General features: G+C 37.5%; 1 protein-coding gene across 1 annotated transcript; it reads left to right on the top strand.

Annotated features, from left to right (window-relative positions):
* Window positions 1–1,141: 1,141 nt before the first annotated feature.
* On the top strand, window positions 1,142–3,248 carry LOC149919648 (syncytin-A-like). Its single transcript, XM_090137716.1, has 2 exons — window positions 1,142–1,305; window positions 1,858–3,248. The coding sequence occupies exons 1-2, from the start codon at window positions 1,142–1,144 to the stop codon at window positions 2,864–2,866; spliced, it is 1,173 nt and encodes a 390-aa protein (XP_089993842.1). The 3' UTR covers window positions 2,867–3,248.
* Window positions 3,249–26,264: the final 23,016 nt, after the last annotated feature.

Raw genomic sequence — 26,264 nt, forward strand, 5'->3', positions numbered from 1 at the left:
AATTGGAAGGGGTCTTCAAAGATCCTCTAGTCCAACTGCCTGTCCACTTCAGGGATAACAAAATGTTAAAACACATTATTGAGGGCTTTATACAAATGTCTCTTAAGCACTGACAAACACGGGGCATCAGTCACCTCTCTAGGAATCCCGTCCCTGTGTTTGACCATCCATGTGATAAAGAATTTTTTTCTAATGTCCATTCTGAACCTTCTGTTGTATGACTTTGTGTTGTTCCTGTGCATCTTGACATGAGTTTCCAGGAGCAGAGCACAGCATCTCCCCCTGCTTTTCCCCTTCACCGGGAGCTGAAGAGAGAAATAAAGTTGTCTCTCAACATCTTTCCATCCAGACTGGACGATGATAGTGCCCTCACTGAACATGCCTTTTAGCCCTCTTACCAGCTTTGTTGCCCTTCACTGGCAAGGATCTTAGCATGCTTTTTATGTTGCTGAGACAAGAACTGCACACAATATTCAAGGTGAAGGTGAATCAACGCTAGCTGCAGAGGGAGAATCGCTTCTTGTGACCAGTTGGTTCTAATGTGTTTTTGACTTTATTCAGAAGTATGTTGCTTCAATTTTCACTTCTTAGGATTGCTATCAGAACTTACTATGAAAAAAATCATACAAACTTTCTGTAGACAGCGAGCCTAGAACCTTCGAGTAATTGCTAGTAGTAACCAGATAAGAAAGTAGTGACGCAAGTGCTTACGCACGATAAGTGGGGTGTAGACGAAGTTGTACAAGGCTATATAAGTTCCTGCCACGAGTTAATAAACGCCATTTTACCACCCACCACATTGGTGTGCACCTGGGGTAGATGGACAGACCGTTGAGTCCCTAACGATTGCGAACACCTGGATGAAGCAGCGGGCTTCATATGGTGACCCCGACGTGATCGTTAGGGAATAGTGGTCGGCCACAGGCGGCGTGGCGATCCTGCTCTCATCCGTCTCCCGTGGGGAAGGAGGCGATGACCCTAGAAGAGGGGGCTGCGGCTTAGGAGAGTGGAAGCTGGGTAGCGTCGGAGGGGGCTCTGCGGCCGAGAGCCTGCTTAACCTGCCGAGGACCCAGGAGACCATCGGAAGAGGAGCCCGGTGGTTGCATGATCCGCGGGAGAGAAAACGCCCGGCGGAGTGAACATGGAAGCCATCATAAAGGTGATTTCGTCCGCGTGTAAGACATACTGCGGGAAAACCCCTATGGGGAAAACCTCTCCTTCTAAGAAGGAAATAGGGGCAATGTTGTCCCTTTTACAAAAGGAGGGTGAGCTGGACTCCCCTCAACAGGTGCTCGATTCAAATCGGTGGGATTCACTTACTTCGGCGCTGTGCCAGCGCGCCATGTCCGACCAAAAAGCCTCAGAGCTTAAAACGTGGGGCTTGATACTTGGGGCTCTCAAAGCGGCAAAGGTGGAAGGAGGGTTCGGGGAGGACCGGAGCGTGACGGGGTTGCCGGGAGCGGGTCTTTACTTTCTCATAGATCCGGCGAGGCCAAGATGGCGGCGACGGCAGAGAGCGGAGGCGGAGAGACGGAGAAGAAGGAGTCGCCGAGTCAGTCATGTGAGCCGACAGCTCCGCCCCCGCCTTACCCTGCCCCGTCTTTATGCCCTTCTTTGGACAAAACGTCTCAGCCAGAACCGCCCCCTGAGGAACGCGATAGGGTGGGGGGCGGAGCGGGGCGGGGGAGCCCGCGGCCGCGGGGGAGCACGCGGCCGGGGGGGGGGCCTGGTTACTGACTGGGCTAAAGTTAAAGAGAAAGCGAAAGAAAAGGGCCTAGCGAATCCAGCCGCGTTTATAGTTAGCCCTACAAACACGGAAGCTTTCTCTATCCGGTCGGGATATTGCGGTTATACTAGACAAGAAACAAGGAAGATAAGCGAATTCGGGGCTAACGTTACCTGCTTGTCCAAGGGTGGGATCATTACTAACGTTACCTCCTTGTCAAAGGGTGGGAGTGGGTTCAGTTCTATGTCTAGATACTCAATTAGTTGTACAGCAGCTTGGGACTTTTATGGGTATGGGTTCACCTTTAAGCGGGGGGTCAACGAGGTGCTATGGAATAACAAAACTGCTAAGGCATTGCCCCCTGGGATCTTCTTGATCTGTGGGGATAGAGCCTGGCAGGGCATCCCGCAGAATGCCTTAGGAGGACCCTGTTACCTAGGGGAACTGACGTTACTGTCTCCGAATTTCACGACGTGGATGCAGTATGGCCCGAACATCACGGGTCACCATCATCGCCGGAAGCGTTCGAGCCCTCTCCCGGAGAATTGTAACGACGAGGTAGAGTTATGGAGTGCCACAGCACGGATATTCGCATCGATTTTCGCCCCTGGGGTTGCTGCAGCGCAGAGCTTGGCTCAGATAGAACGCCTAGCATGTTGGTCAGTTAAGCAGGCGAATTTAACAACATTAATATTGAATGCGATGCTAGAAGACACGAACAGCATTCGGCATGCGGTGCTGCAAAACAGAGCAGCCATCGACTTCTTGCTCCTCGCACAGGGGCATGGATGTGAAGACCTAGAAGGAATGTGCTGCTTCAATCTCAGCGACCACAGTGTATCCATCCATAAAGCACTGAGAGCCCTGCGCGACCATACGGAGAAGATCCAAGTGGAGGACGACCCCATCGGGAACTGGCTGAGAAGTGTGTTCGGAGGCATAGGAGAATGGGGTGTGCACTTATTGAAGGGTCTGCTTTTAGGGCTTGTAGTTATCTTGCTTTTGATAGTATGCGTACCTTGCCTTCTACAAATTATGTTAAGTTGTATTCAAAGGATGATTGACCGCACAGTCAACTACCACGTAGAATATAGTAAAATGCAAAAAGCTTGTAGGCAGTCAGAAAACACGGCGGTATAGGGGTAGTACGGGATCACTTTGCGATTCGGGATGTAACGGGGCAAGGCTTAACTGAGAGGACAATGGCATGTATAGGCGCAAAGCGGGGCTTCGGTTGTACGCGGTTAGGGTCCTCTCAGAATGGGGTAGTTACGCTTGTGCATAGGGAGGGGGAAATGTAGACAGCGAGCCTAGAACCTTCGAGTAATTGCTAGTAGTAACCAGATAAGAAAGTAGTGACGCAAGTGCTTACGCACGATAAGTGGGGTGTAGACGAAGTTGTACAAGGCTATATAAGTTCCTGCCACGAGTTAATAAACGCCATTTTACCACCCACCACATTGGTGTGCACCTGGGGTAGATGGACAGACCGTTGAGTCCCTAACGATTGCGAACACCTGGATGAAGCAGCGGGCTTCACTTTCTCAGTGAGTCAACAACTTGAGATTTTTGAGAGATCAAATATTAGTCATAACATGAATAATCTGAGTCCACTGAGTATCTTTGTAAAATTACAGTATTTATGGTGTTTTTTTTTTTTCTATTTAATTATTTGTTTCAGTGTAAAAGCAATATCTGAAATGATTTCTTCTCACCTTTCCTGGTCTGCTGGACCAATCCAGAAAGCAAAAATTTAATTTTAAGATATCAGTGAACAATCTAATTCCTTATTTACAGCAAACCATGTTTTGGGGTACATAAGACACAGCCAATTGGTAAAAAAGTTAAAATATTTGAATGCATCAAGAGGTCAGCTAAGCTGGTTGAAGGGCTGGAAGGCACGTCCTATGAGAAGAGGCTGAGCACACTGGGGTTGTCCAGCCTGAAGAGAAGGCTGAAAGCCACCTCAATGCTCTCTGTAGCTCCCTGAGGAGGGGAAGAGCAGAGGGAAGTGCTGGGCTCTTCTCCCTGGGAACTGTTGATAGGACATGCAGAAATGGCAAAATCTGAGCCACAGGATGTTCAGAATGGACATTAGGAATAATTTATTTATCACAAGAGTGGTCAAACACAGGGACGGGCTTCCTAGAGATGTGGTTGACCATCCATGCTTGTTCAAGTTTAAGAGGCATTTGGATACTTCTCTTAATTATATGTTTTAATTTTGGGTCATCCCCAAAGTAATCTGACAATTGAATTTGATTTCCATTGTACATTCTTTACAATCGAAATTATTTTTTTTCTGTTCTGTCCCCTTCAAAACTGTTCAATTGGTTTGTTATTCTGGTTGCATGGTAATTCACTTCTTCTGTATGTGAGATCTGAAAGTAATATCTCTTAATTTATTATGTTGGTCTACAACTTCAGAGGAGGATAATGATAGTATGGTAGTAGAGTCTGAACATTCCCAACAATATCCAATTACATTTTGTTGCCATGTGATAGACAGCACAAAGGGTCACTCTGACAGGATGGCTTTGACATGGAAGTGCATATGAAGCGAAGATGTGGATTGAATTCCTCTATGTGGAAAAAAATAGCAGTCACTGACATTCATTGATGCTTGATAAACGTTTATGTAGACCAAACAGAGGGTGTAAGCACAGTGAGGCAGTGGATAGTGCATTTCAGCAACAACACTGTTGTTGCAGCTGTGAAACAGGGGGGTCATCTCTACTGATACAAATTTTACAAGCACGGCTTGCAGGGTCATATTCATTGCTGGTGAAAATGCACAGTTAGTAGCGGTAACAGGGTTTTTTTTTATTCCTCTTACCATTTTCTGAATGTCTGGGGACATGACAGATGCAGGAAGCCTGATTGCCAGTGAAGACTGAAGCAAGGTACTTGTTGAGTACCTCAGCCATCTCCATGTCTATTGAAGACAGTTCTCCTTGGCCCGTCTTTTCTGACCAATGCAACTGTACAAACTCTTGTTAATTTTCACATCTCTCCCCAAGTTCAGTTGCATTTGTGCCTTGGTTTTCCTAATCCACTCTCTCCATGTGTTCTTCCCAGGCCACAAATCTCAGTTCTTTATTCTTTAGGGCAATATTAATAAGCCAGAAGATATTTATGAAATGGATTCTCTGTGTTATTTTACATTCAGTGAATTCATTCTACTGAGACAACCACATGATCCTTATCCAAGTTTTTGTGAGGTTTTTTTTTTTTTTTTTTAATTTCTCAAATCTTTTATTACTATTTCTCAGTGGTGTTTTTTTGGTTGTTTGTTTGTTTTTTTGTTTTTACTTCAAATCTTGAGGTTTCTTTTCTTTCTCCTTCCTAGTCTCCTTTAACTGCAGAAGACAAATTAAACAGGAGCAATGGCAAGCCCAACTTTATGCGAAGGAAATCAAAAATTCATTATAAGTTGTTCTTCTAGAAAAGGCAACAAACTGATAAATAAAGTATGATTATTCTTCCCAATGTCATCATTATATGAAGTAGTACCTTTCTGTCTTAGATGTGTAATGCTATGAAACATGCAGAAGTTGAAGTCTGGTTTTTGAAAAACTGTGATAGTCTCATTACATCCCCTTGTTTAAAGTCATGGTTGAGTCAGTTTATGCCTGGAGTGGCTGAGAACTCTGTAGAGAAGATTGCCTGGAGACTTCTCTAGGAAGATGTGACTGCAGCCTGTTGATTTGAGTTTGACTTTCATAACTTACGTCATCATGATAAGAAAAAAAAATAAAATTAAAAGAAAATGTTTATTTCAGAGAAGTTATTACTCTATCTTAGAGCTATATTTTTAATAAGTATGTGTATAGCCTATGAAACTTAGATCTGTTAATGTTTATTAATTTCCAGCAGAACATCTGGTGTTGCTAGTCTTAGTAGTTTCATTTGGCAGAAGCCAAATCATTAAAAAATGAATTTGGTCTGTACAAAACAGACAATGGAAAAAAAGGTAAATATTTTTGTTCAATATGTCTTGCTTTGAAAAGGACCACCAGTGCTTTTCATTTTTAGGATATATCCTAAAATGTAGGATATATATGAGATAGGATAGGATATGCATGAGACAACACTATGTCAATCATTAGCTTTGTGTCGTTGCAGGAGACAGCAGCCTAGTGTATGCATCTGAAAGGGATAAAGGACTATGTGATGTAAAATTGCTATTCTGACTCTGGTGAAAACTATCTCCTTCTGAAAGCAGAGAAATAGAGAAGTAAATAGCAAGAGGAAGAAAGACTGGAGCCTGTAGCATTCTTATGAGTCCAAAATATAACAGAATCCTATGAAGTCCTGAGTACATACCAAAATGTCAGCGTGCATGTCAAAGCTCCCCTGAAGCAGAGAGCATTGGCATGTCTTACAGTTATTTTTACTGCTCACCGTGTCCTTTTTTCCTCCTTACTTAGCCACATGCTATGACTTCAGTCCAGCCAAACACTAGAGATATGCAGAGTATGATTTATTAAAATTAAATGAATGCCTTCACACCATGCTTTGTTCTGACAGTAGTTATGTGCCAGCAATTTTGCCACAATTAAAGTGAACATATTTTTCTTTACATTCATCCAAAGGAATGGAATAAGATGTTACCAACATTACAAATAGACATATTATTTGCAAAGATCACATTTTATAATCAAATTCTGTTATGACACAGAAGATTCTGGGTAGCAAATGTACTGGATGCTTGTTAGTTGCATAATGGAACTTTCATTCATATTCTGATATTGTACCTGCAGTTACCATTTGCAAATAGAAACTTCTGTCTGGATCCACAAGAGTCCATGTTTCCTGCAGGCTAAGGAAATTGAGCAGAATTCACTATGAGTTCAAAGCACATACTCTCTTCCACAGGCAAATCTTGCAGACAAAGTAATACACAATTGGACATGAGAGTAAGATTATTCCTAGTTACAAAACACCGAGGAAATCAGAGTAGCTCCTTGAGGTGATCTGAGATTCCTGTCTTCTGTAATGATTGAGCCTGAATCCTGACCAGCCATAATTTGGTCCTTGCTTTTCACTTACAAGGCCTAGTACTATACGCAGGATAAAAGTTTTGAGTCACAAAAGCCTAATAATTCTATTAGCAAGCATGAGTTGACAAAGTCTGCCCTGGTGGCTAGAGATGGAGCTAATGGATATTTACAGAACTAAAATGTTAAATCCCAGAGACTGAAAATCAAACAGCACGTCTTATATTCCTAATGGCACAAATGGAAAAAAAACTACTCTCCATTAAGGGGAATGTAGGAAATGCAATCTTTCTGAACCTTTTTTTACTGACTTAAGGTTTTGAAGTAAGTATGTTTGCAAGCACAAAAGGAAACATCTTGAGGATGCTGCTGCTATATTCATTATTTTATCTGGTACAAAATAATTGAAGAGGATTTATTTTAAATTAATACTTCAAAAATACATATTTCTCTAAAGACTTGTATTAAAAATACACAGACATCTGTGAATCTTTTGTTTTCCTCTTCTTGATTTAACTTTCAGTCAATTAGGAGTGAAAATAATAGCACCTTATTACTGTAGGGCATTTGTTCCTCGGAAATAACAAATAATTGTAAAAATTACATAAAACTGACAGATATCATATTGTAAATCTTACCTGGGCAATTTAAGTTGTCACATTCACCAGTTATGTCTGCATACCTTTGCTAGAAGTTAATAAACATGTATCAATTGCAACAAAACAGGCTGTTATGACTGTAATTATTTTAGTGCACTAGGCTTGGAAGCAACATACCTTTCTACTGCTTTATGCTTGTCAAAATTCAGCATTTTGATTCAATCCATTAAAAACTGTGAAAAGCAAGGAAAAAGACCTAGAATATTAAAATATTTTTCTTGAATCTATTCAAATTATGATAGTATCTGTACCAAAATCCACTACAGCTTCTAACTCTTACAACAGAAATTAGTGAATTGATAAGAGCTCAGGAATACATGCATTCCCCATAATTAGTCAGTAAAGATTTGGGTTAGGTTGCTTGGCAGATGTACCAAAACCCGGTTAAGTATATATACAAGCTAATGTGATCAGATCAGGAATGAATGTCTCTTAAGTGGATTACATTAAGCATAACATTTTACCATCTAATAGGTAAAATTTATTACTGTTATGTTCCCATATGTTATTCCCAAATATTATGTAACCGTTTTCTTATGTTTACAGATTTTCACTTCTGTAAATAAACCTGTATATATACAATAAAAATAAGCATTAACAAAACAAGACCATACATATAAATAGAGTGAAATTAGAGTTGGCCAAGTTAACTTTAAAACATCTCCTGAGGAGTCTCAGCATAATTTCTCACGTCTTCAACATTATGATTCAACATAGCTTTATCCCAGGTGTGTGATTGCATGGGTATCCTACAGAGGCAACGCTTTGAAAATATAATTGCTCATTTCTGTACATGGAATCAACTTCAGATGACGGAGTTCAGAAATGCTCCATGCAACAGAGAAAAAAAAATATCAACATAGTGCTGAACATGATGTCATTACAGATTTTTTTCCAGGTAGTAGGTCTTTTTGAGCAAAGCACAAAAAGATGCATTCTATTTTGCAAAACCTCCAGGAAGTAACCTTCTCTTAGTCCTCACATTGTCTTCTTCACCCGAAGTCTATTGTCTTTCCTACTTCATCTGTGTATTTTCTGTCCAAAAAGAATTCCAGGAATTGCAAAAATGATGTAAGTATGTTACAAACCTAACTAGAATCTCACTTCAAGAGGTCATGCTTAATCTAAAATGAAAGAGAAAAGCGAAAAGAGGAAAAAAAAGAAAAAAGAGAAAGACAAAGGCAAAGACAAAAAGACAAAAACGAAGGAACAAAGATAGAGAAGGAAGGAAGGAAGTTTTTCAGTCCATTTTGTTGGTCAAATGGTTTGGTTTTAGACGTTTTCTTTACTGACAGAAATTGTCTGATTCCTCTGACACTTTAAAATTTAATCATGCTGGTATTTTGGTGCTGAAAATATAAATGAAGGTTCATTACAACCAAGTGTATGCAGGGTCAGTAAAGCCTTTCTGTTGGAAAACTAGTGAGATGAAAATGAGGGTGTTAATAGAATATCCATCATGTTGATGAAACAGTTGATGGAAATTCACCTGCATGCAACCTATTGGTAATAGCTCTGTAACAATGTATATTAATGGAGTCTTCTTACTTCCTTATTAGTGTTAAAATGATAGCAAGAAATGTTTCCAGTTCAAAACCATTTTGCTACTGAGTTTCACAAGAGATAACCTTAGTGTTTGTATAAAAGTTGTTCATACGGCATAAATATAACTGAGAATGTATACTTTTTTTTTTTTTTTTTTTTTTTAAAGTGGTAGTTTATTTACCTTGCTTCATATAATGCTTAATATATTATGCAAATTTTTCTGGACTGAGCCAAATCTGAATTAAACTTTTGTTACCAAGCAGAAATTTAAAGTACCTAAGAGTAGGTCTGAAGAGGAACTTCAATGACATTATTTGAATTCTAATTGAAGGCTGGCTTTTCTATGTTTTTTCCTTTTACTCCTCTTTCTCAATTACTGTTCTATAGTTCATTACACAATATGCATTTCATAAAGACTATGTAGAGTCTTAGTCCATTTATTTTAATTAATCTTTAATCTATGCAGCATTCTTCCTTCAAATATTTGCATAAAAATGAAATGCAATTGTTTTTTCCTCTACCTAAAAGTTGAAAAATAGATCACAGAGAGGCTGAATAGTCCAAGCCATGAAGTATATCCCTCAGTTGAGCCAAAGCTACACTCAGAATATTTTTTAAGACTATGTAGTATCACTTTGGTTAGGCTTTATTTTTGCACAATTATATATTTACACCAGTTTGAATCCAAATCTCATTTTTTCCCCCACTTCATCTCTAGGGCTGTAACATGTGCAGCTCAATTTTGCTATCTCAATAACAAGCACTTTATCATAGAATCATACAATCGTAGAATCAAAGAATGGCTTGGGTTGGAAAGGGCCCCAAGGATCACCAAGTTCCAAACCCTTTGCCACAGCCAGGGCCACCGACCTCCAGATCTGGTACTAGACCAGATCTAGACTTTATCATAACTCACATGAATATATACATATGTACATATACATATTCATTTATTTGAAGAGAATGCTAAGTTCTTCCAAAACATCTTTATTTGCTGTTTACTCCCATTTTTACATGTCTTTCAATATTTTCCTCTTCTCAGCAATGTTTCAGAATGTAAACCGTGAAGAGAGTATCTTGATTGATAATCGTATCCAAATGAATAAGAAAGATACACTAGTTGCTACTGCTAATGCAGAATCACTGAATCTTACGCTGGATTGTCAGCAGGAAGGAAATGATTATTAATGCTTTTTCCCCATATCTCTCCAGAAGGACTAAGTCAAATATACTTTGTTATCTAGATGCAGATATTTCCTCTCTAGAGTCTCCTTGCTGTTAGTCATTGCATTACATTCCTTGCACTCAGCAAGGCAGGAATTCACATTGGAATCCTAATCTTCAATGAGTAAGGTTTCACTAATGAAATGAGTGATAATCTTTATAGTCAAAAGATGGATTGCACAAGAGAAGTCCATTGTAGCCACTATGGAAGATGTCTCCATGTACTGCAGAGCATGTTGATATGTGTGAGAAACTCAGACTACTTTCAGGAGTTTTTCTCCAAACCAGATCTCAGATTTTCTCCCTTCAGTGCTCTGGACAACAGAAAAATACAGATGAAGAGAACAGTTTCTTTTTTTCTCAATTTCTTGTCCTGGAAATCAGCCTTGCCCCCAGTTGCTGTGATTGTAGAGCAGGCATCCAAACTTTCCTGTGAGCCCTGTGTTTTTTTTTTTTGTTTGTTTGTTTGCTCGTTTGGATTTTAATATATTCTACTGGTAGAATTAGGAAAGAAATTTCTCTTAGTTACATTGAATTTGTCAATCTAGCACAGAAGAGTGCATATAAAGTTAAAACAAGGACAGCTAGTGAATCTTCTGGAAGATCTATGTTCATATCTTTATCTCACAATATTCTATGACATTGTCTGGCATTAAAACAGTATTGCATTTTCTAGTAACAGTTCATATTAGGGAATTAAATCTGGCTTTCTGTACTGCCATAACAGGGTTGTTAGGTTGTTAGGGAGTGATCTTCTATTGACTTCTCATTCAGAGGAGCTGTATTTGTTTATAAGTTACTAGTGTCTGGGCATGCAGAGCACGCAAAAGCAAGATAAGTTCTGAGATTCAGGGCATTAGAGAAATGTTACGAAGATTGATTGTAAGCAGTGATTAACTATTTCCTGCACCACAAGGCAACATTTTCTGGTTCTGCAAAAGGACAATATATGGCTGTAGCTTACAAAACAAAATTGTTTTTTCACTTGTAACATTTCATAACTCACAATTTCAGTAGTTTAAAATACTACATTGTACCCTTGTGGAAAGATCAATTGCACGTACTTTCCATATCCTAAACAAGCAACAACTTAGTTTTATCTGTTGTTGGGCAACAGACGTTCAGTAAGGTGCACTGACCACCATATAAATGAATTGGCTGTGATTCTGAGCTTGTAGATCTGGCAGCAGCCCATGACATCTTGAACTGCTGCAAACCTCACAGGAAAACTGCAAAACATGAGTAAATTTCAGGTCAGACATGTTTTCTGTCACAAACGAGAGCATTTTTCACTTGGCTATGGAACAATCTACAGTGACAGCCAATAGAAATGGCATACTGCATACTGGAGGACTTGCACCCCTCCCGATGTACAAACCACCTACATGAATAACTGTCCATTCAACCTAGCACAATGAACTCATCTGAGTGAACAACTTAATCTGCAACCAAATTTGTTTCACAAAAATAATTTGATACAAATGCAGAGAGTTTCTTTCATCTCCAAAATAAGTTCTATATGAGAATGTGGTCTGGCATCAGATATTCAGTTCCCTTAGAATCCAGCCAACAGAGTAGAAACAGGACAAGAATTGAGAGAAAAATGTGTAGAACAAGTGTCTGGAATAACACACAGTAGCAGATCATAAATTCTGAAGATAGAACCTATGCAAACACAATGCAAGCAGACCTTTGCATTCAGATATTTGGTAAATTCTGAATGAGAGCAGTGAGGCTACTGAAATTTTCATGCATTATGGTGGACTATACATCATTGAATGCCTTAAATAACTGGATAACTAGTTCACTGAGATTGAACAATTAGAGCAGTAATCACAAATAAAACAAAACGGATCAGTGAGTGAAAATGTACAATATCACTATACAACTGGCTAACATACTGCAGAAAGCCTTCTTGTTACAAAACAGCTGCTGCCAAATGTCTCATAGTAGATGCAGAAGTCTGTTGAACAAGCTGGAAACATTTGTATTGGCTTTGAATATCTGCAAGGATAAAAGATAATATGCAGAATTGGGCTCTTATGCATGAAGTACAGATGTATTCTGATTTATGAAAAGGAAAAGAACCAGAAAAATAAGTCATGAAATATTAGCTGATGTGTAAAATCCTAGAAAAGCTATAAAATAGCAAAAACTTAGCTGGACATATGGAAACACAGATCAGTCAGTAGCTTGTGCCAGGAAAAGATAGAGAATATAATTTCCATTACTATGCTTTTCATCACTAATACCATCCTCTGTGAATTTTTTTTAGGGTTTCAGTCTTCACAATGTCACAGAATCACAGAATCACAGAATCGTAGGGGTTGGAAGGGACCTCCAGAGATCATAGAGTCCAACCCCCCTGCCAAAGCAGGCTCCCTACACCAGGTCGCACAGGTAGGCGTCCAGGCAGGTCTTGAATATCTCCAGAGAAGGAGACTCCACAACCTCCCTGGGCAGCCTGTTCCAGTGCTCAAGTGTCCAAGTGTCCTTGGACAATCATAATAGTATAATATTTAATAATTATTATAATACTAAATATGTTATATAATTATAATTATTATAATAATTATTATAATATTATAATGCCACAATATTCACTTGGACCAACAATGTTGCAACTACATGGTTATCCACCATTCTATTGTCTTAATAGATTTTGGTCTTTTTCTCAGACCTCATCCATCTCTGAAGGCTCATGATGTATAAGTACTAAAATATAATAATGATATTCCAGTTCAAAATCTCAATAAATCTCAACAAATTAATTCTCTTGATACTCAGAGAAGAAAAGCATTCATGTGATGAAGCTCTGACACAGAATACCTATTAACTGTGGGCTGGCCAGCTGATCAGTTTGTCTCATTTGCTGAAGAAAGATAATAGTCTCACACACACATCTATTTCAGTTATAAAACCAGTAAGTAGGACTCTCTTATCATCTAGTTCTTAATACTTAGCCAAAGGAGCCATTCATGATCCACATAGTCAGGAATTACTGCAGAATTAAATACGGTGTTATGAGCTTCTGGCTTAATCCCAACAGACAAAATGTTCTTTCTTGTTTTGAAAAAGAAATGTTGTTATAATATATTAATGCAAGTCTACTTATCAGAATTCACCAATTCCTAATCTACCTCTTTAGAAGGGGTACAGACTCCTTGTATTTAATCTCTGAGCTTAGGACTGGCATTGTTGCTCTTGTTCTGGTCCATGGCAGCTGGCAATAAAAATCATGCATTAGCGTTCTGCTTTTAAGCCTGGAGTATCCAAAAGATCTTTTGGTGCTGTATCTGAAGAGATGCTTTATGTAATTATTACACTGGTACAGGCACACCTTTAATATATGTGATCAGAAAAAGACTCCCCCCTGCTAGCATGATGCCCCAATTTATATAGCAATCTCCAGCCCTTACTGGTTGCACTGATTATCTAGTGTACCTTTTCCTTAGTATCTAATTTCAGCTTTTTAAGAGACATTACTTTTTACTCTGCTAAAATACTGGACTCCTTTTCTTTGACACTGCTTCTTTATCTTATTTCCAGATAAACATCTTCAGATAAACAGGAAGAAAAAAGTCTAACAAAAATGCAATCTCGACTTTGTTCTGTTGCTGTTTTACTGTAATAGCTTTTCTTTGGAGTAGTACCTTTCTCTCTGGCTGTTACAACCTAATGCATGTCCAGTAGCTACCTGCAAGCTTTGTTACATCTTTCCAGCACTACCACTTCCTATGCACTGAGCTAAGGGGATCTGTTCTGTCCTTTGGCAGTTCATTTCAGGGGTGATTTTAGCATTGTGTATTGTTGTTTTTTTTTTTAATCTTGAGTTCTTCTTAGTGTTGCCAACTCTCTCTTGTGACTTATTCCTGCAGGTGATAAAGCAAAAATAGAGTAATTAAGAGATGTTCCAGTAATGGAAAGAAACATGGCTCCCTTCATATGAAAATTTTGGAAACACATTAGTCCCCCAGGAACATCACTGTATTAAGCCTGTAATTATGAAATGCTCCCAGCATTAACTTTGACTTGCTATGTTGTAGGTTTCTAATGCACAACTCTTTAACCACTCTTTCCTATCCTTTTTTCAGTTCTCTAAAAGCAAAACTTTTGTGAGTGAAAACATTGTCCATATAATGTCCTTCATTAACTTTATTCTATTTTGCCTGGAAAAATCATTTTAACATGTGGAACTGCAGCAGAGCAGCTAATGGAGAGAGGTAGAAATAATCCAATAAAAAAATCAAATAAAAAATAGAAAGAAAACCAAGTTAAACAAAGTGAAAGTATTATAAAGGCTAAGAGAGAGTTGAAATGTATGTGATGCTTGTAGACAGATGAAAGAAGGGCAGAAGAAAAATAGAAAGTTAATCTGTAAGTAGGTAAACAAAGTTACATACATAGAAAAGAATTTGGAAAGTATTAGGTAGTGGGTTATACAAAATCTTATGGATGCATCAAGCTGTTTCTAGGAGAAAGTATTTTAAAATCATATCTGTACTGCTTCATGTGTACATGCACATTTTTAAAAATCTCATTTATCTAGCAAAAGAAGGGAGAAAAACTTTTTGGATGTAAATGGCTCCAACTGTAACAAAAATTAAAGTGGAAGTTTGAAAATTTTAAGTCTTGATACATTTAGATACACTGCAATTATTTAATTCATGCTAGATTCTTTTATGTTTTCAAACTCAAGTTAAGTGCAAGCATTTTCACCAGAATTCTTTCTGTGTTAAATGGAAGGAGAATTGGACTTTTGTTTTTTATTGTAATTAATGAATGTCAAATTGATGTGAGTTTTTCTTACTGTTTTATTCCTATACAACAGTCTGAAATAAACTGAAAGCATAAGATTTTGGAAAGTGAGGTATTCTCTGTTAAGATGACTAATTTTTTTTCCAAAAGTTTTTTTTCTCTTTACTCTTGTCAAAGAGGGAGGTGTTCCATCTGCTTTTTAAATAGCACTAGTCATATTCTATCCGATTTTCCCTTCAGCATTAGTACCTGTTACATGATATCTAATTTTATATTTCAGGCACATCCATCATGCCAAATTCTCCTGTAAAAAAATCCGGTACTATTATTTCAATGACGACTGGCAATCAGTCTGAAGATTGGTTTTAAAGTTTTTGCTCAAGTATTAACTGTAAAGGGATTCTTCATGTCACTTTAAAATAGGAAAGGAAATAGTCTGAACAAAAATTATACCAAAAGTTTCAGAGCTGCTCAGTGCGCCATTTCTGATAGGAAGATATGGACTGTCACTAATGTAAGGCAAATATAAAACAATCTCTAAATGGCCTTTGAGATGTCCTGATGCATGTAAATAATCTGTTAGAAATTACCTTAAGAAGAAGAAATACCTTGTATGTAACAAAGCATTTTTCCTTGACAGTATGGCTTCGTCTTAGCCCATGAGTGAGGGTTTCATCTTTCCTTTAGAGTCCTTTCTAGAACAGCTGGATACATCTCCAAGGAAGACTGGATCCATTTGGAGGTTTGAGTAATACAGAAAAAGCTGCACATGGGCTCCAAAATCCAAATATAAATGGACTCTGCACTAGTCCAAATTCTTAAAGATATTGTTTGAAATGATTTAATAGCCTTTAGCAAAAGGAATTCAGATCTGTAACTACTTCCTAAAACTTGTTTTGTGCACAGTCAACAGCAAATTCTTGCTAGAAATAGCTACTTAGGTAATGCTTAATTCTGCAAAATAGTGATACACAGGCTGCATTTTAATGGCTAGACTTAGTGAACGCAACAGAATCAAAGCAGATAAACAGTTCTCTCAGCCCTTGGCATAATCAGCCTGATCTTAAATTCTGAAATGAGGCAAAAGCAATAGAAAGGCTTAACATCTTGCTAGTAAATTCCAAACTGCTAGTGATATGTAATAAGGCAGCATGCCAAGACATGTTCAGCTGTTTAAAAAGTTCCTTATTTTGAAGTTAAACAAATCAAATATATGGATGATATTATACGGCTGTAGCGCTGTATTGATTTTAGTGTGTCTTTTGCTGTTTCTTTAGTAGATGAGGTTATAAAATTGCTTGAGGGAAATCTTACACATCAGATAGGTTTTAAATTTTGAATGATACTCGGCAATCTCAGGTAACTTTTCACGTCTAACAGACAGTGCCTCAAAGCTGGTTTAATGCAACTGCATGGCTCACCTGAAACCTTTCGATTACAGATCACGCAAGAACGGCATTGGAGGCCCATCATGAAAACTTACTTACCAGTTCATCTAAGACTTCTTCATCAAACAGGGTGAATATTTACATTCAGACCAATGTATCCCATATGTATGAATCTGCCATATTACAATCAGGAAAAAAAAAAAAACATGAGTTATATAAAGCTATATATAATGAATTCAGTCTTCTTAAATATTTGTACAAGTGTATTTAACCTGGTTGTTTGACATACTCTTCAAATCAGTCCTTAAATAAACATACACTTTGTCAAAATGACACCAGTAGTGGCCTTAACAGAGAATGGTCCTGAAAATTTTCTCACAGAAATGCAAATGGAGTTCTACAAACTGCTCTTTCTTCTTGAGGAGAGTCTTTAATAAGTGTGATTCAAGATTCTTATCATGAGTGTGGCCACACACAGATCACAGACCAAGTGATACAGCTAAGCTCACTGACTTATTCTTACTTGATTCTGAGAGAAAGAGAATATAGTCCTGGCAAGCTCTCAGCAAACACAGGAAACCTGAAGGCACTTCTATAGCACTGAGGATACTGCAGCCCTCTTGTCCCTTTGCTGTGAGTTACTTTCTATTTTCCTCACTTCCACTCTAGCATGTTGAAACTCTAGAAAAAAACAGTATGTGCAGAAATTGTTCCTATTATATGTTTTTATTATGGATGTACAAAGCAAAGTTGAGAAAGAAGGAAAAAAAGGAAAAGGCTTAAGTTCAACACAAAAATGAAAAAGAGGAAAATGCTGAAGAAGCACTCTTAAAGAGTTCGGCTAATCTGCTGCATGGTCACTTGTTCTTAGCAAGCTGAAGACAATTTTTCAAATCTAGCAATCAAAAGTTCCTATTTACTTTAGCAGAGGAACATATTTTCAGCTTGTGAGGTTTTTTTTTCACAGTTTCTGCAATGAGATTGTTTATATTAGCTTCTCTTGACCATATTTTTTATACAGAGTAATGTCCCATTTACAGAGAAACTATAAATAAAATTGATGCTTAAAGAGTTTGTGCTACATATTTTTGTGAAAACAGCAAATCTGAAAATTTTTTGTTTCTCTTTGTATTTTGTAGATTTCCAAATAAAAATAATAATAATAAAATATCCCTTCTCTATGTATACAATATCCATAAAGATGCAAACTCTAAAGGAGTCATTCATGACATATTTAATTCAATAAACAGATGTTCAATTAGATCATCTAATTTATTTAGTAAATAGATAAAGCCAGTTTAGAATGTTCATTTGAATATTTTTTCAGCAAATATAGGTCAAATGAGGCATGCCCTTTATCAACACATCATTTGCATTTTGCTATCAATCGTCATATATTTTGAAATTAACTTGCATTCATTTATCAGAATCATAAATGTTACAGTGAAGGTGACTTCAGATTTTTACAAATATGTATGTCTTCTGCATACAAAGCTGTCAGTCCTTGCACACATAAAGTATGTTTTTAATATTCCCCTAGAGTAAGACTAGCCAAAGATGAATGACTTTAATGGAAGAGTATCAGAGGGCACAGCAAAGTCCATTCTTTTGGCTGATGAGGGTAGTGTTTTTCATTCAACTGTCTGGCATCTCTTCGTGCCATGATAAATGTTGAATGTTGCAATTGAACCATCCTGAAATTTCAAAGTGATTTCAAGACATCAGCAGGCATATTTTTGTGATATTTTTGTGACAGTTGCAAACATTAAAGAGATAAATTGGAATGCAACACAGGGCAAAAGCAACTAGTTTTACTCTCCTTTCTATTTTTTGACCAATATAGAGTATCACAAACTTCTAGAATAAAACAAAACTACTGTTCATGCAGTTTGACATTACAGACATTCCAAATAACTTCATAAGTCCAGGGTCAGTAGTCAATGGTATGAAAAAAAGAAATTAAAATAGTTCTACATTCTGTGCTTATGGTATAGTAAATGTGCTACAGTTTCAACATCTGCTAATGACAAGTTCTCCACATAAATTCATGCTCATCTTAACTTATGCCACATTACTGATTATTTTATCACTTTTAGAAAGAATGTATCTATAAAATTAATACTGGATCATGCAAATGTTTAGCTTACATGCTAAGGTGCAGGCAGACCTCACATTAAAAAGTTAGCATCATTCTCCTCAAGTGCAGCTTGACTTCTGAATCTCATCGATATCTTCATAATAATCAAAGGCTCAATTTTTACAGTCTCTGAATTTCTAGGCAAGTGAGCAGCAAGTATTTTAGAAGAAAGTTGCTATGCTATAGATAGAGAGATGGACAGATAGGTAGGTAGATAAGTAGATAGATAAATGGTATGTTGGGTTACCTATCCGGGACAGCGAAGTCATTTGTCCTCCTTACCATTAATAGAAGAGCTACAAAAGATACGAGGCACAATGGCGTACAACAGTGATGTCTCTAAAGAGACCACTGTCATTCCACTGGAGAGGAGTCTTGTACAGGATAGAAATATCCCATCCCAGAATATACCTGGTACAGCATATGTATCATCCCTCAGCTGAGACAATCTAATTCAAAGGAGATGGACAGAGCAGCCAGTGGGATGAACAAAGAGCAGTGTGGATGCTTAAAACCCAGAAATCAGGTGATGGTGTACTGTATATCTGCATGGATATCTGTGTGGTCTATCATTTACTTATGCTTTGGATTCCATAGTGGATCACTTAGCATGGGACTATCCATGCCTGACCAATATGGAACAGAGATATGTGGTTGGATATCTGGAACAAATTTATGCATAGAATATATATATCTGGACAGCAGCCCATGCAGTCACTGGGGAATGATGAAGCTGACACTAGCTCATATAAGGTGACTGGAAGATTTTCCAACAGATAACATTGCCCAACGGCTACATAAGAAGTTGCAATATGCTGGACTGAAAACAATGTGAGCAGCAGTAAAAGTATGAGGGCTGCCTATTTTAATGTAAGATATCGTCCAGGAATATCAAGATTTCAAATGCATGCCAGGATGTGACCAAGACCTTTGTCAGAAATAACAGCACATCTTGCCATCTCTTGCTGAGATGGCAGATTGACTACATAGGCCCTCTCTCTTGATCTGAAGGGGTCAGGTGTGCCTTGACCTGTATCAACACAGCAAGTGGATTAATGGAGGCTTATCTAGTACCAAAAGCAAATCAAGTCTCTACCATTTAGACATTAACTAAATTAATGGCAGCATATGGACTCTCCAAGTCATCAAAACTGACCAGGGTACACATTTCACAGGAACAATGGTACAAAAGTGTGCTGAGGAAAATAGCATCAATTGGCAGTTCCATCTGCCATGTAATCGGATGGGAGAGGGCCTGATGGGGCAGTATAATGGCTTTCTAAAGGCCACTCTGAAGACTGATTCCCAGTCCTTGCAGGGGTGGACTAAAAGACTACACAGAATGCTGAAAGACCTGAATGAAAGACCCAGAGATGGCAGACACAGTGCTCAGCATATGTTAGAAATATCTTGGGCCTCCCCGCTTAGAATCCTAATCAAGGGAAGTGATATACGATTGAAATCCCAAGTTGGAACAATAAATAATCTTCTATTCTCCACCCCTGAGAATTTAGAATATGGAACCCGCAAGGGAAGATGGCCTCTGGAAGTGCAAGTGGGGCCAAAATGGTGTGGACCATTCACATCCTGAGGAAGATCATTAGAAGGGGAAGGGATGGTAAGACCACAAGTAATTGACACATGGCCATGACAAATTATAATACTTACCCAAATTTTCATTGTGAAGGGGACCCTAAATATATTTATATGGCAGATCAGAACCTCCCACTTTGTTACCTGGTATTATTATTCAACAGTCAATATCAGTCCAAAGGGTGTGGTATAGAAGGACCAGACATGCCCCTGTCCAAGCAGAAATTTTGACACAGGATAGGAATACCACACTTATTTTACCATGGAGGGCAGATCTGCCTCTCTTAGTGCCAATTAAACATCTATTGAGATCCAGGCCCACCAGGGTGACCAACAGAGGCAGAAGCAGCAATGTTCCAGTTTCACTGAAGAATTACCACAAGAATGGAGACATTTTCTTGTTACACTCTGAAACCAGAAGATTCGGTCTCAGACTGAAGGAGGTGATCATTATTGGAATCTAGTTTAAGACATCGTGGTAAATTTAAAAATTTTAATAATTTTTTCACATATGTAATATTGCTCTTGAAATTATACGACGCTAAATATCACAACAACCTGGCAAAACAACTCACAAATGGGCTATAAACTAGGAAATATTCTAGAACCTTTCTAAAGGGAGATTAGTGTTTTTAAATTGTGAGAGAAGTTCCATATAATTAACCAAACACAAACATTTCTGGCTCTCTGCTTGGTAATAAGTGAATATTATGGCTACTTAAATGTCAGCAGCTATGTGTTGTATTATTAACCGACAAAATTGTCAGATGTTAAATGCCCATTTCAGCAGTATAAATGAAGCACTAAACATTTGAGAACCAAATAGATATTGAGGGGAGATTTAGACTGGACATAAGAAAGAAGTTTTTTACAATGAGAGTGGTGAGACACTGGAGGAGGCTGTCCAGAGAGGTGGTGAATGCTCTGTCCCTGCAGACGCACAAGGTCAGGCTGGATGGGGCTCTGAGCAACCTGATCTACCTGCGGTGTCCCTGTTCAGTGCAGGGTGGTTGGACCAGATGGCCCTCAAGGGTCCCTTCCACCTCAAATGATGCTGTGATTCTATGATTTTAATATACAAGCAGAATTTTACTTATCTACTAGCAAGAAGTCTTTGTCACTGTCAGTTCAGCAACGTGCTTCACATAACATACTAAGTGTTCTCCAAATAGTATTTAGCAGACATATTAATCCAGTAAACTCTAGAAGACTTTCAACATACTCAAATTTTTTTCAGCAAAATAGAGGTTGATAGGTATTGTCTACATAGAAGGGACACTATTCAGTTTGGATTAAGTAATTATTATAACTTCATTATTTTACTGTCTATATAGACCAGTTATATCCCACCAAAATCCAGGTTATTGTTTTGCACCACGATGTCTTTCTTCTTAAGTCAAGTGTCCACCACTTTTGAGGATAATCCCACAAGTCCTGTTACCTAACCTTGAGCCTAATGGTCTGTGTGCTTTTCTGTTGTGCATGACAGAATGGGCATTGTCAGCCTATCAGATAAACCTCAGATTCTTGGAAATAATATGAATTCACAAATTCCCCTCACTCCTCTCTTCCTGTCCATGATGCTTCTCCATCTGACATTTTCTACATCACTCCCAGCCATTACACTACTCCATAGCTGTTGGATGTGAGCTGTAAACACAGCTTGCGATGAAGACCTAGTCCTGAGAGCTTCTGCTTTGCCAGCACTTTGCCAGTGCTGCACACAGTGGAAAGAAAAGCTGAACAAGGCAACAGTGTCATGACCCCTGATCAATTGGTCTGCAATCTGCTCCGTATCTGATACACTGTTTTGCAGCACTTTTTGTCTCACAAAAAGGGTACAAGCTGATATATCACACCCAAGACCTGAAATAACTTACTACAGCTATAAGAGCTTTCAATGCAAAAAATGTCCTTTAGACACTCTGTACAGACACCACCACATAGCTCAAATGAGGTGCAGAGACAGCATGCTATTTAAAGATTATTTAAATTAATAATATAACTTAATTTAAAGTTTATTTTTCATTAATCAAAAGCAGGTTACCACAATAAATTTATCATACACAGTTGTTACTGGTAAATAGCTAGCCAGCTTCAATGTGAACAGTCTGGGGATGCTGTAAAGACTAGACAGAAAGTTATCATCGATGTGGAGAGGAGTTTGTAGGTGTAGATTTATACACATCATTTTCTTGCGTTACTAAGGGAACTTATGAACTTAAAAGCCTTTTTTATTGCTATTTCTTCCAAGGCTCCAAGTACATATGTTGGTGGTGTGTAGTCTGACTGGGCTGTTTATCTTGAAGGATTCAAGGATCAGAACTAGTGAGCTTCATGACTGCTAATTATTGCAAAGAGATAGCCCTCTTCCTCAGCCATTACAGCAGACTTAAGCAGGCTTTAGCATCATATATATTCCTGCATGTCTGCAAATTTTGGATTTATCTTCTTTCCTTTCTTAACCAAGTCTTCCAAAGTACATCTGCAAGTTCATGCTGTACAATATTATGTTCAGAAAAGTATAATTTTCAGTGAAACACTAAAATTTTATCAGCTAAAGATGCCTCAGCAAAATGTTATGGAATGTATTTTACATAATACTATAATAAAATGTTGCAAAATACTTTACAGGGTCATGAAATCTCTAATTGCAGATTATATGACATTGATCAAACTTTGAAGAACACTGATTTTGACTCACCTGAGTTTTCTCATTACTCAGAGAACACAGCTACACCAAAATGTTTTCACTGGGGGAACTGTCAGTGCTGAAAGACAATGCAAAGAAAGAGCATGAGAAATGAGATTATAAGAATATGCTTGAAAAAAGAAGGGACTGGTCATGGAAGATGCATGTCACGAATATCTTATTTTTCGTTTTACATGTTCCCATAGTAAAGAGCCAGTGATATCAAAAGCCCCTTTACTTGAGCTTGCTATATCACTCAGAGAGTTTGGCATAAAATTCCTAACTTTTATTTCTAAATTGAATTTATATTCTTAATTTACATTTGTTTTCAGAGGAGAATTAACTAACCATCAAGCTATATTTCCTGAATAGTTACGCATTTCTAGTCTTTATCCCATGTCATCACTTCCGTTTTCAATTGTGTCCACATTTTTATGCATTGCTGAGATTCTCTTAGTTATTTTCTTACAATGCAGAGAGTTAGGAAGTCACTTGTGTTTACAGTCACCAATTGTCCACAAGATTATATTCAACTTTGACAGTACTTTTGTATTTTAGTCCATCAGTTTTACTGCATCAGTCTATTTTGTTGAGAATCTTGTCCATTTCTCTTCTGGTCTTTCCTCTTCAATAGCTGATATAAAATTTCTTGCTGACAAATCTGCCACCTTAAACTACAGACACATGCTAAATGATCTCATAATGCAGATGATGAATTGCTCAAGTTCACTTCAAAAATTTTCCCTAATTAACTTAAATAGGATTAACTTCTAAATCTCTCCAGTAGGAACAAGGTTTTCCATTGTACTGTGAACTTGGATTGTTTACAGTTGGGTCTCCAGAGAAATATTCTCATTATTCAAGTCAGAATAATACTGGGAAAAAAAACTGACATTTAAATTAATCTTCTTTTTAATCAAGGCTATAAAATGTTAATTTCACAAATTTATTTGTGCAAACTCTCACTGTGACCTTCATCTTCTGTACTATTGCTAAAACTGAAATTACAAGCTCAGCAATTATATTGAAATAATCAGATCATTAGAATATACTTCTCAACTTAATCATTGTTGACTTAGATATTGTCACAGAAATGATGTACTGGTTTACATGACTTGTGTGATCAACAAACAGCAAGAAATCAGATAGAGAGAGAATCATAGCAGACTAAGAATATAGATTTGCTTCATTCTTTTTACTGATTTCCTTTTTCCTTTATTAGAAAATAGAACAAAACAAAAACTCACCAAAATAAATAAATAAATAAAACTCATGTAAACTCCTAAGGGAAAAATAAAATTCATATACGTTCTTCAAAAATAGAAACAAGAGGTTTACAAGATGCTGCCAAAATCAGAAGCTGGTTCTTTACTAGGAACTGTCAAAAAGTGTGCTTGTAAAGACTACAGAAAAGAATCCAGAAATATAATTTTGAAAGTTTGACCCTGTGGAAATAAACTCACAAAAAAATAATCTCTCTGTTTTGCAGTAGATTTTCTTATTTTCTGCATTTTAGTTAGTCTGCTTTTCTTCTTTAAAAAAAAAAAATCTTAAACATGGCATGAACTTTTCAATGAAATTGTTTCTAACCTATGGAAAGAGATATGAATGTATTTATATTGCTATCCAAAGACAACTGTGTGTTTAGAAGTGCTATCTTTTTTTTTTTTCCTATTGCAAGAAAATCAAGCAAAAAAAGATGTATTCTTTAAACCTTGTACCTATTTGTTTCAATATACTATTGCTGAAGTTTGCACTTTCTGTTAGAAGAGTTGTATCCTAAAATTACTGAAATGAACATCCTAAATAAATTTTTGAACCAAAAAATGTATGAAATATTTAAATTAATTTTATTCTCATGTCAGTCATTAGAAAAAATATATTTGCCATGGCATTTGACTATACTTGCAATGGCATTTAGAAGCTATATGTCCAGTATGGATAAACCCTGGACAAAGGTCTAGACTGTAATTTATATTCACAGACCTAAGGGGATGTGGGGAAGAGGTGTGTAATTACCAGTAATTATTCCAAGACCAATAATTATCTACCAATAATTTTTCCTGCTTACGCCAAAACTAGAGACAGGAATTTTCATGGGAAAAAAAAATCTTTATAATGGATCAGAGTTTTCATCATTCCATGTCTAGCCAGATAAAACTACCCATGAATTATCCATGAAACCTATAAGCAAGGTCTATCTCAGGACACAATGCCTGCAGTCTAGTCCTGAAACTAGTGAAAAACTAGCTTTATTTTAGAAGATCTTTCCCAATTTAATCCAAGTTTTAGCTGTGTACAGCTGGATTAACTAAAACAAATCTGTGTGATTCTGAGCAAGACTTAAAATAGCTTGAAGAGAGAATAGACCCAGTCATTATAAATCAAAATTATGAAATGAACACAGAAATTTAATCATTCTTCTCACTGTTAGATTCTTGAGTCTGAGTTCCTTGGCTTTTTTCAGTAGTAAGTCCAACAGAAATAACCTTTGCTGAAGGCAGATGCTGGTCAACTACTCCAGCTGAAGTAAATTCAGTTTCATTCAGGGAATCTAAAAGATGTAAAACTAAAAGGAATTTTATATTCTTTTTCAGTATTATTAATGCTTCCTGTCTTCTTCTCCATTATGTTTGGAGCTTGAGACTCAGAATTTACAGGTGTCTTTGCTCTAATGAATGTATTCTTCATACCAGTATCCAATTTAAATGACAACCATGTCATTTACAAGTTTACAACCATAGATGTAGCCAGTAAAAGCTCTATAAACCATATATTAGGCCAAACTCAATGAAGGGACAATATTCTCTGATGCACTAACCAAGTCAGAGAACTATGATGATTCAGTCACAATACTAAGTACTCTCTCAAAATAAAACAAATGATAGAGAGACTAAGAATATTCAGTGTCAGTCAAAAACAGTCCATTTTCATCAAATAAAAGGTATTTAGGCCTAGCTGCAGAATTCTTTGGATCATAATTAATATTGTAAAGAATAATTTTGTCTCTCAAGCATTATTTTGAATTTTGACATCTGTCAATGATTTCCTCTGGTATTTGCTGGAATTTGGACTTCCCTCTTCTAAATCAGGATGCAGTCATAGTTCATACGTGGAATCAACAGTAACGTTAGAGTCTTCACGTACTAAGTTCGTGTGAAAAGGACTGATTTCTTTTGGCATTTCTTCCACTGCATAGGCTCTATCTCCTGTGCAGCCCTACATCTCAGGTAGTTCTAGGGCTTGTTCATTAGTGCTAAGAGCTCTTGAAGCCAAGGCTGAGTCTTGGCCAGTGTCAACTCTTCCCTTATTCAGTGATAAAGGAATGTGATGTGAGGCCACCTGAGACATCCCCTTTCTCACTGAGTTGGTATTGCAGAGGTCTCTATCATATCAGTGAGGTAGGCATGAATCATAGTATGTAACCAGTTCCATGGATCCTAAAGAGTATCCTAAAAGCAAAGAAATATCCAAATTACCTTTTCCTTTTTGTGTCTGCCCTTATTTTGTTCATTAACACAACTACCCAAAAGGAAGCAACT

The sequence above is a fragment of the Phasianus colchicus genome, chromosome 1, assembly GCF_987193195.1.
Source record: "Phasianus colchicus chromosome 1, bPhaCol1.hap1.1, whole genome shotgun sequence".
Lineage (NCBI taxonomy): Eukaryota > Metazoa > Chordata > Aves > Galliformes > Phasianidae > Phasianus > Phasianus colchicus.

Bases quoted from the DNA above. Each gene is read 5' to 3' on its own strand.
- LOC149919648 (XM_090137716.1), top strand. From the start codon at position 1,142: ATGGAAGCCATCATAAAGGTGATTTCGTCCGCGTGTAAGACATACTGC. The intron at 1,306-1,857 runs GTGGGATTCACT...CGGTTATACTAG, and splicing joins CAGGTGCTCGATTCAAATCG to ACAAGAAACAAGGAAGATAA.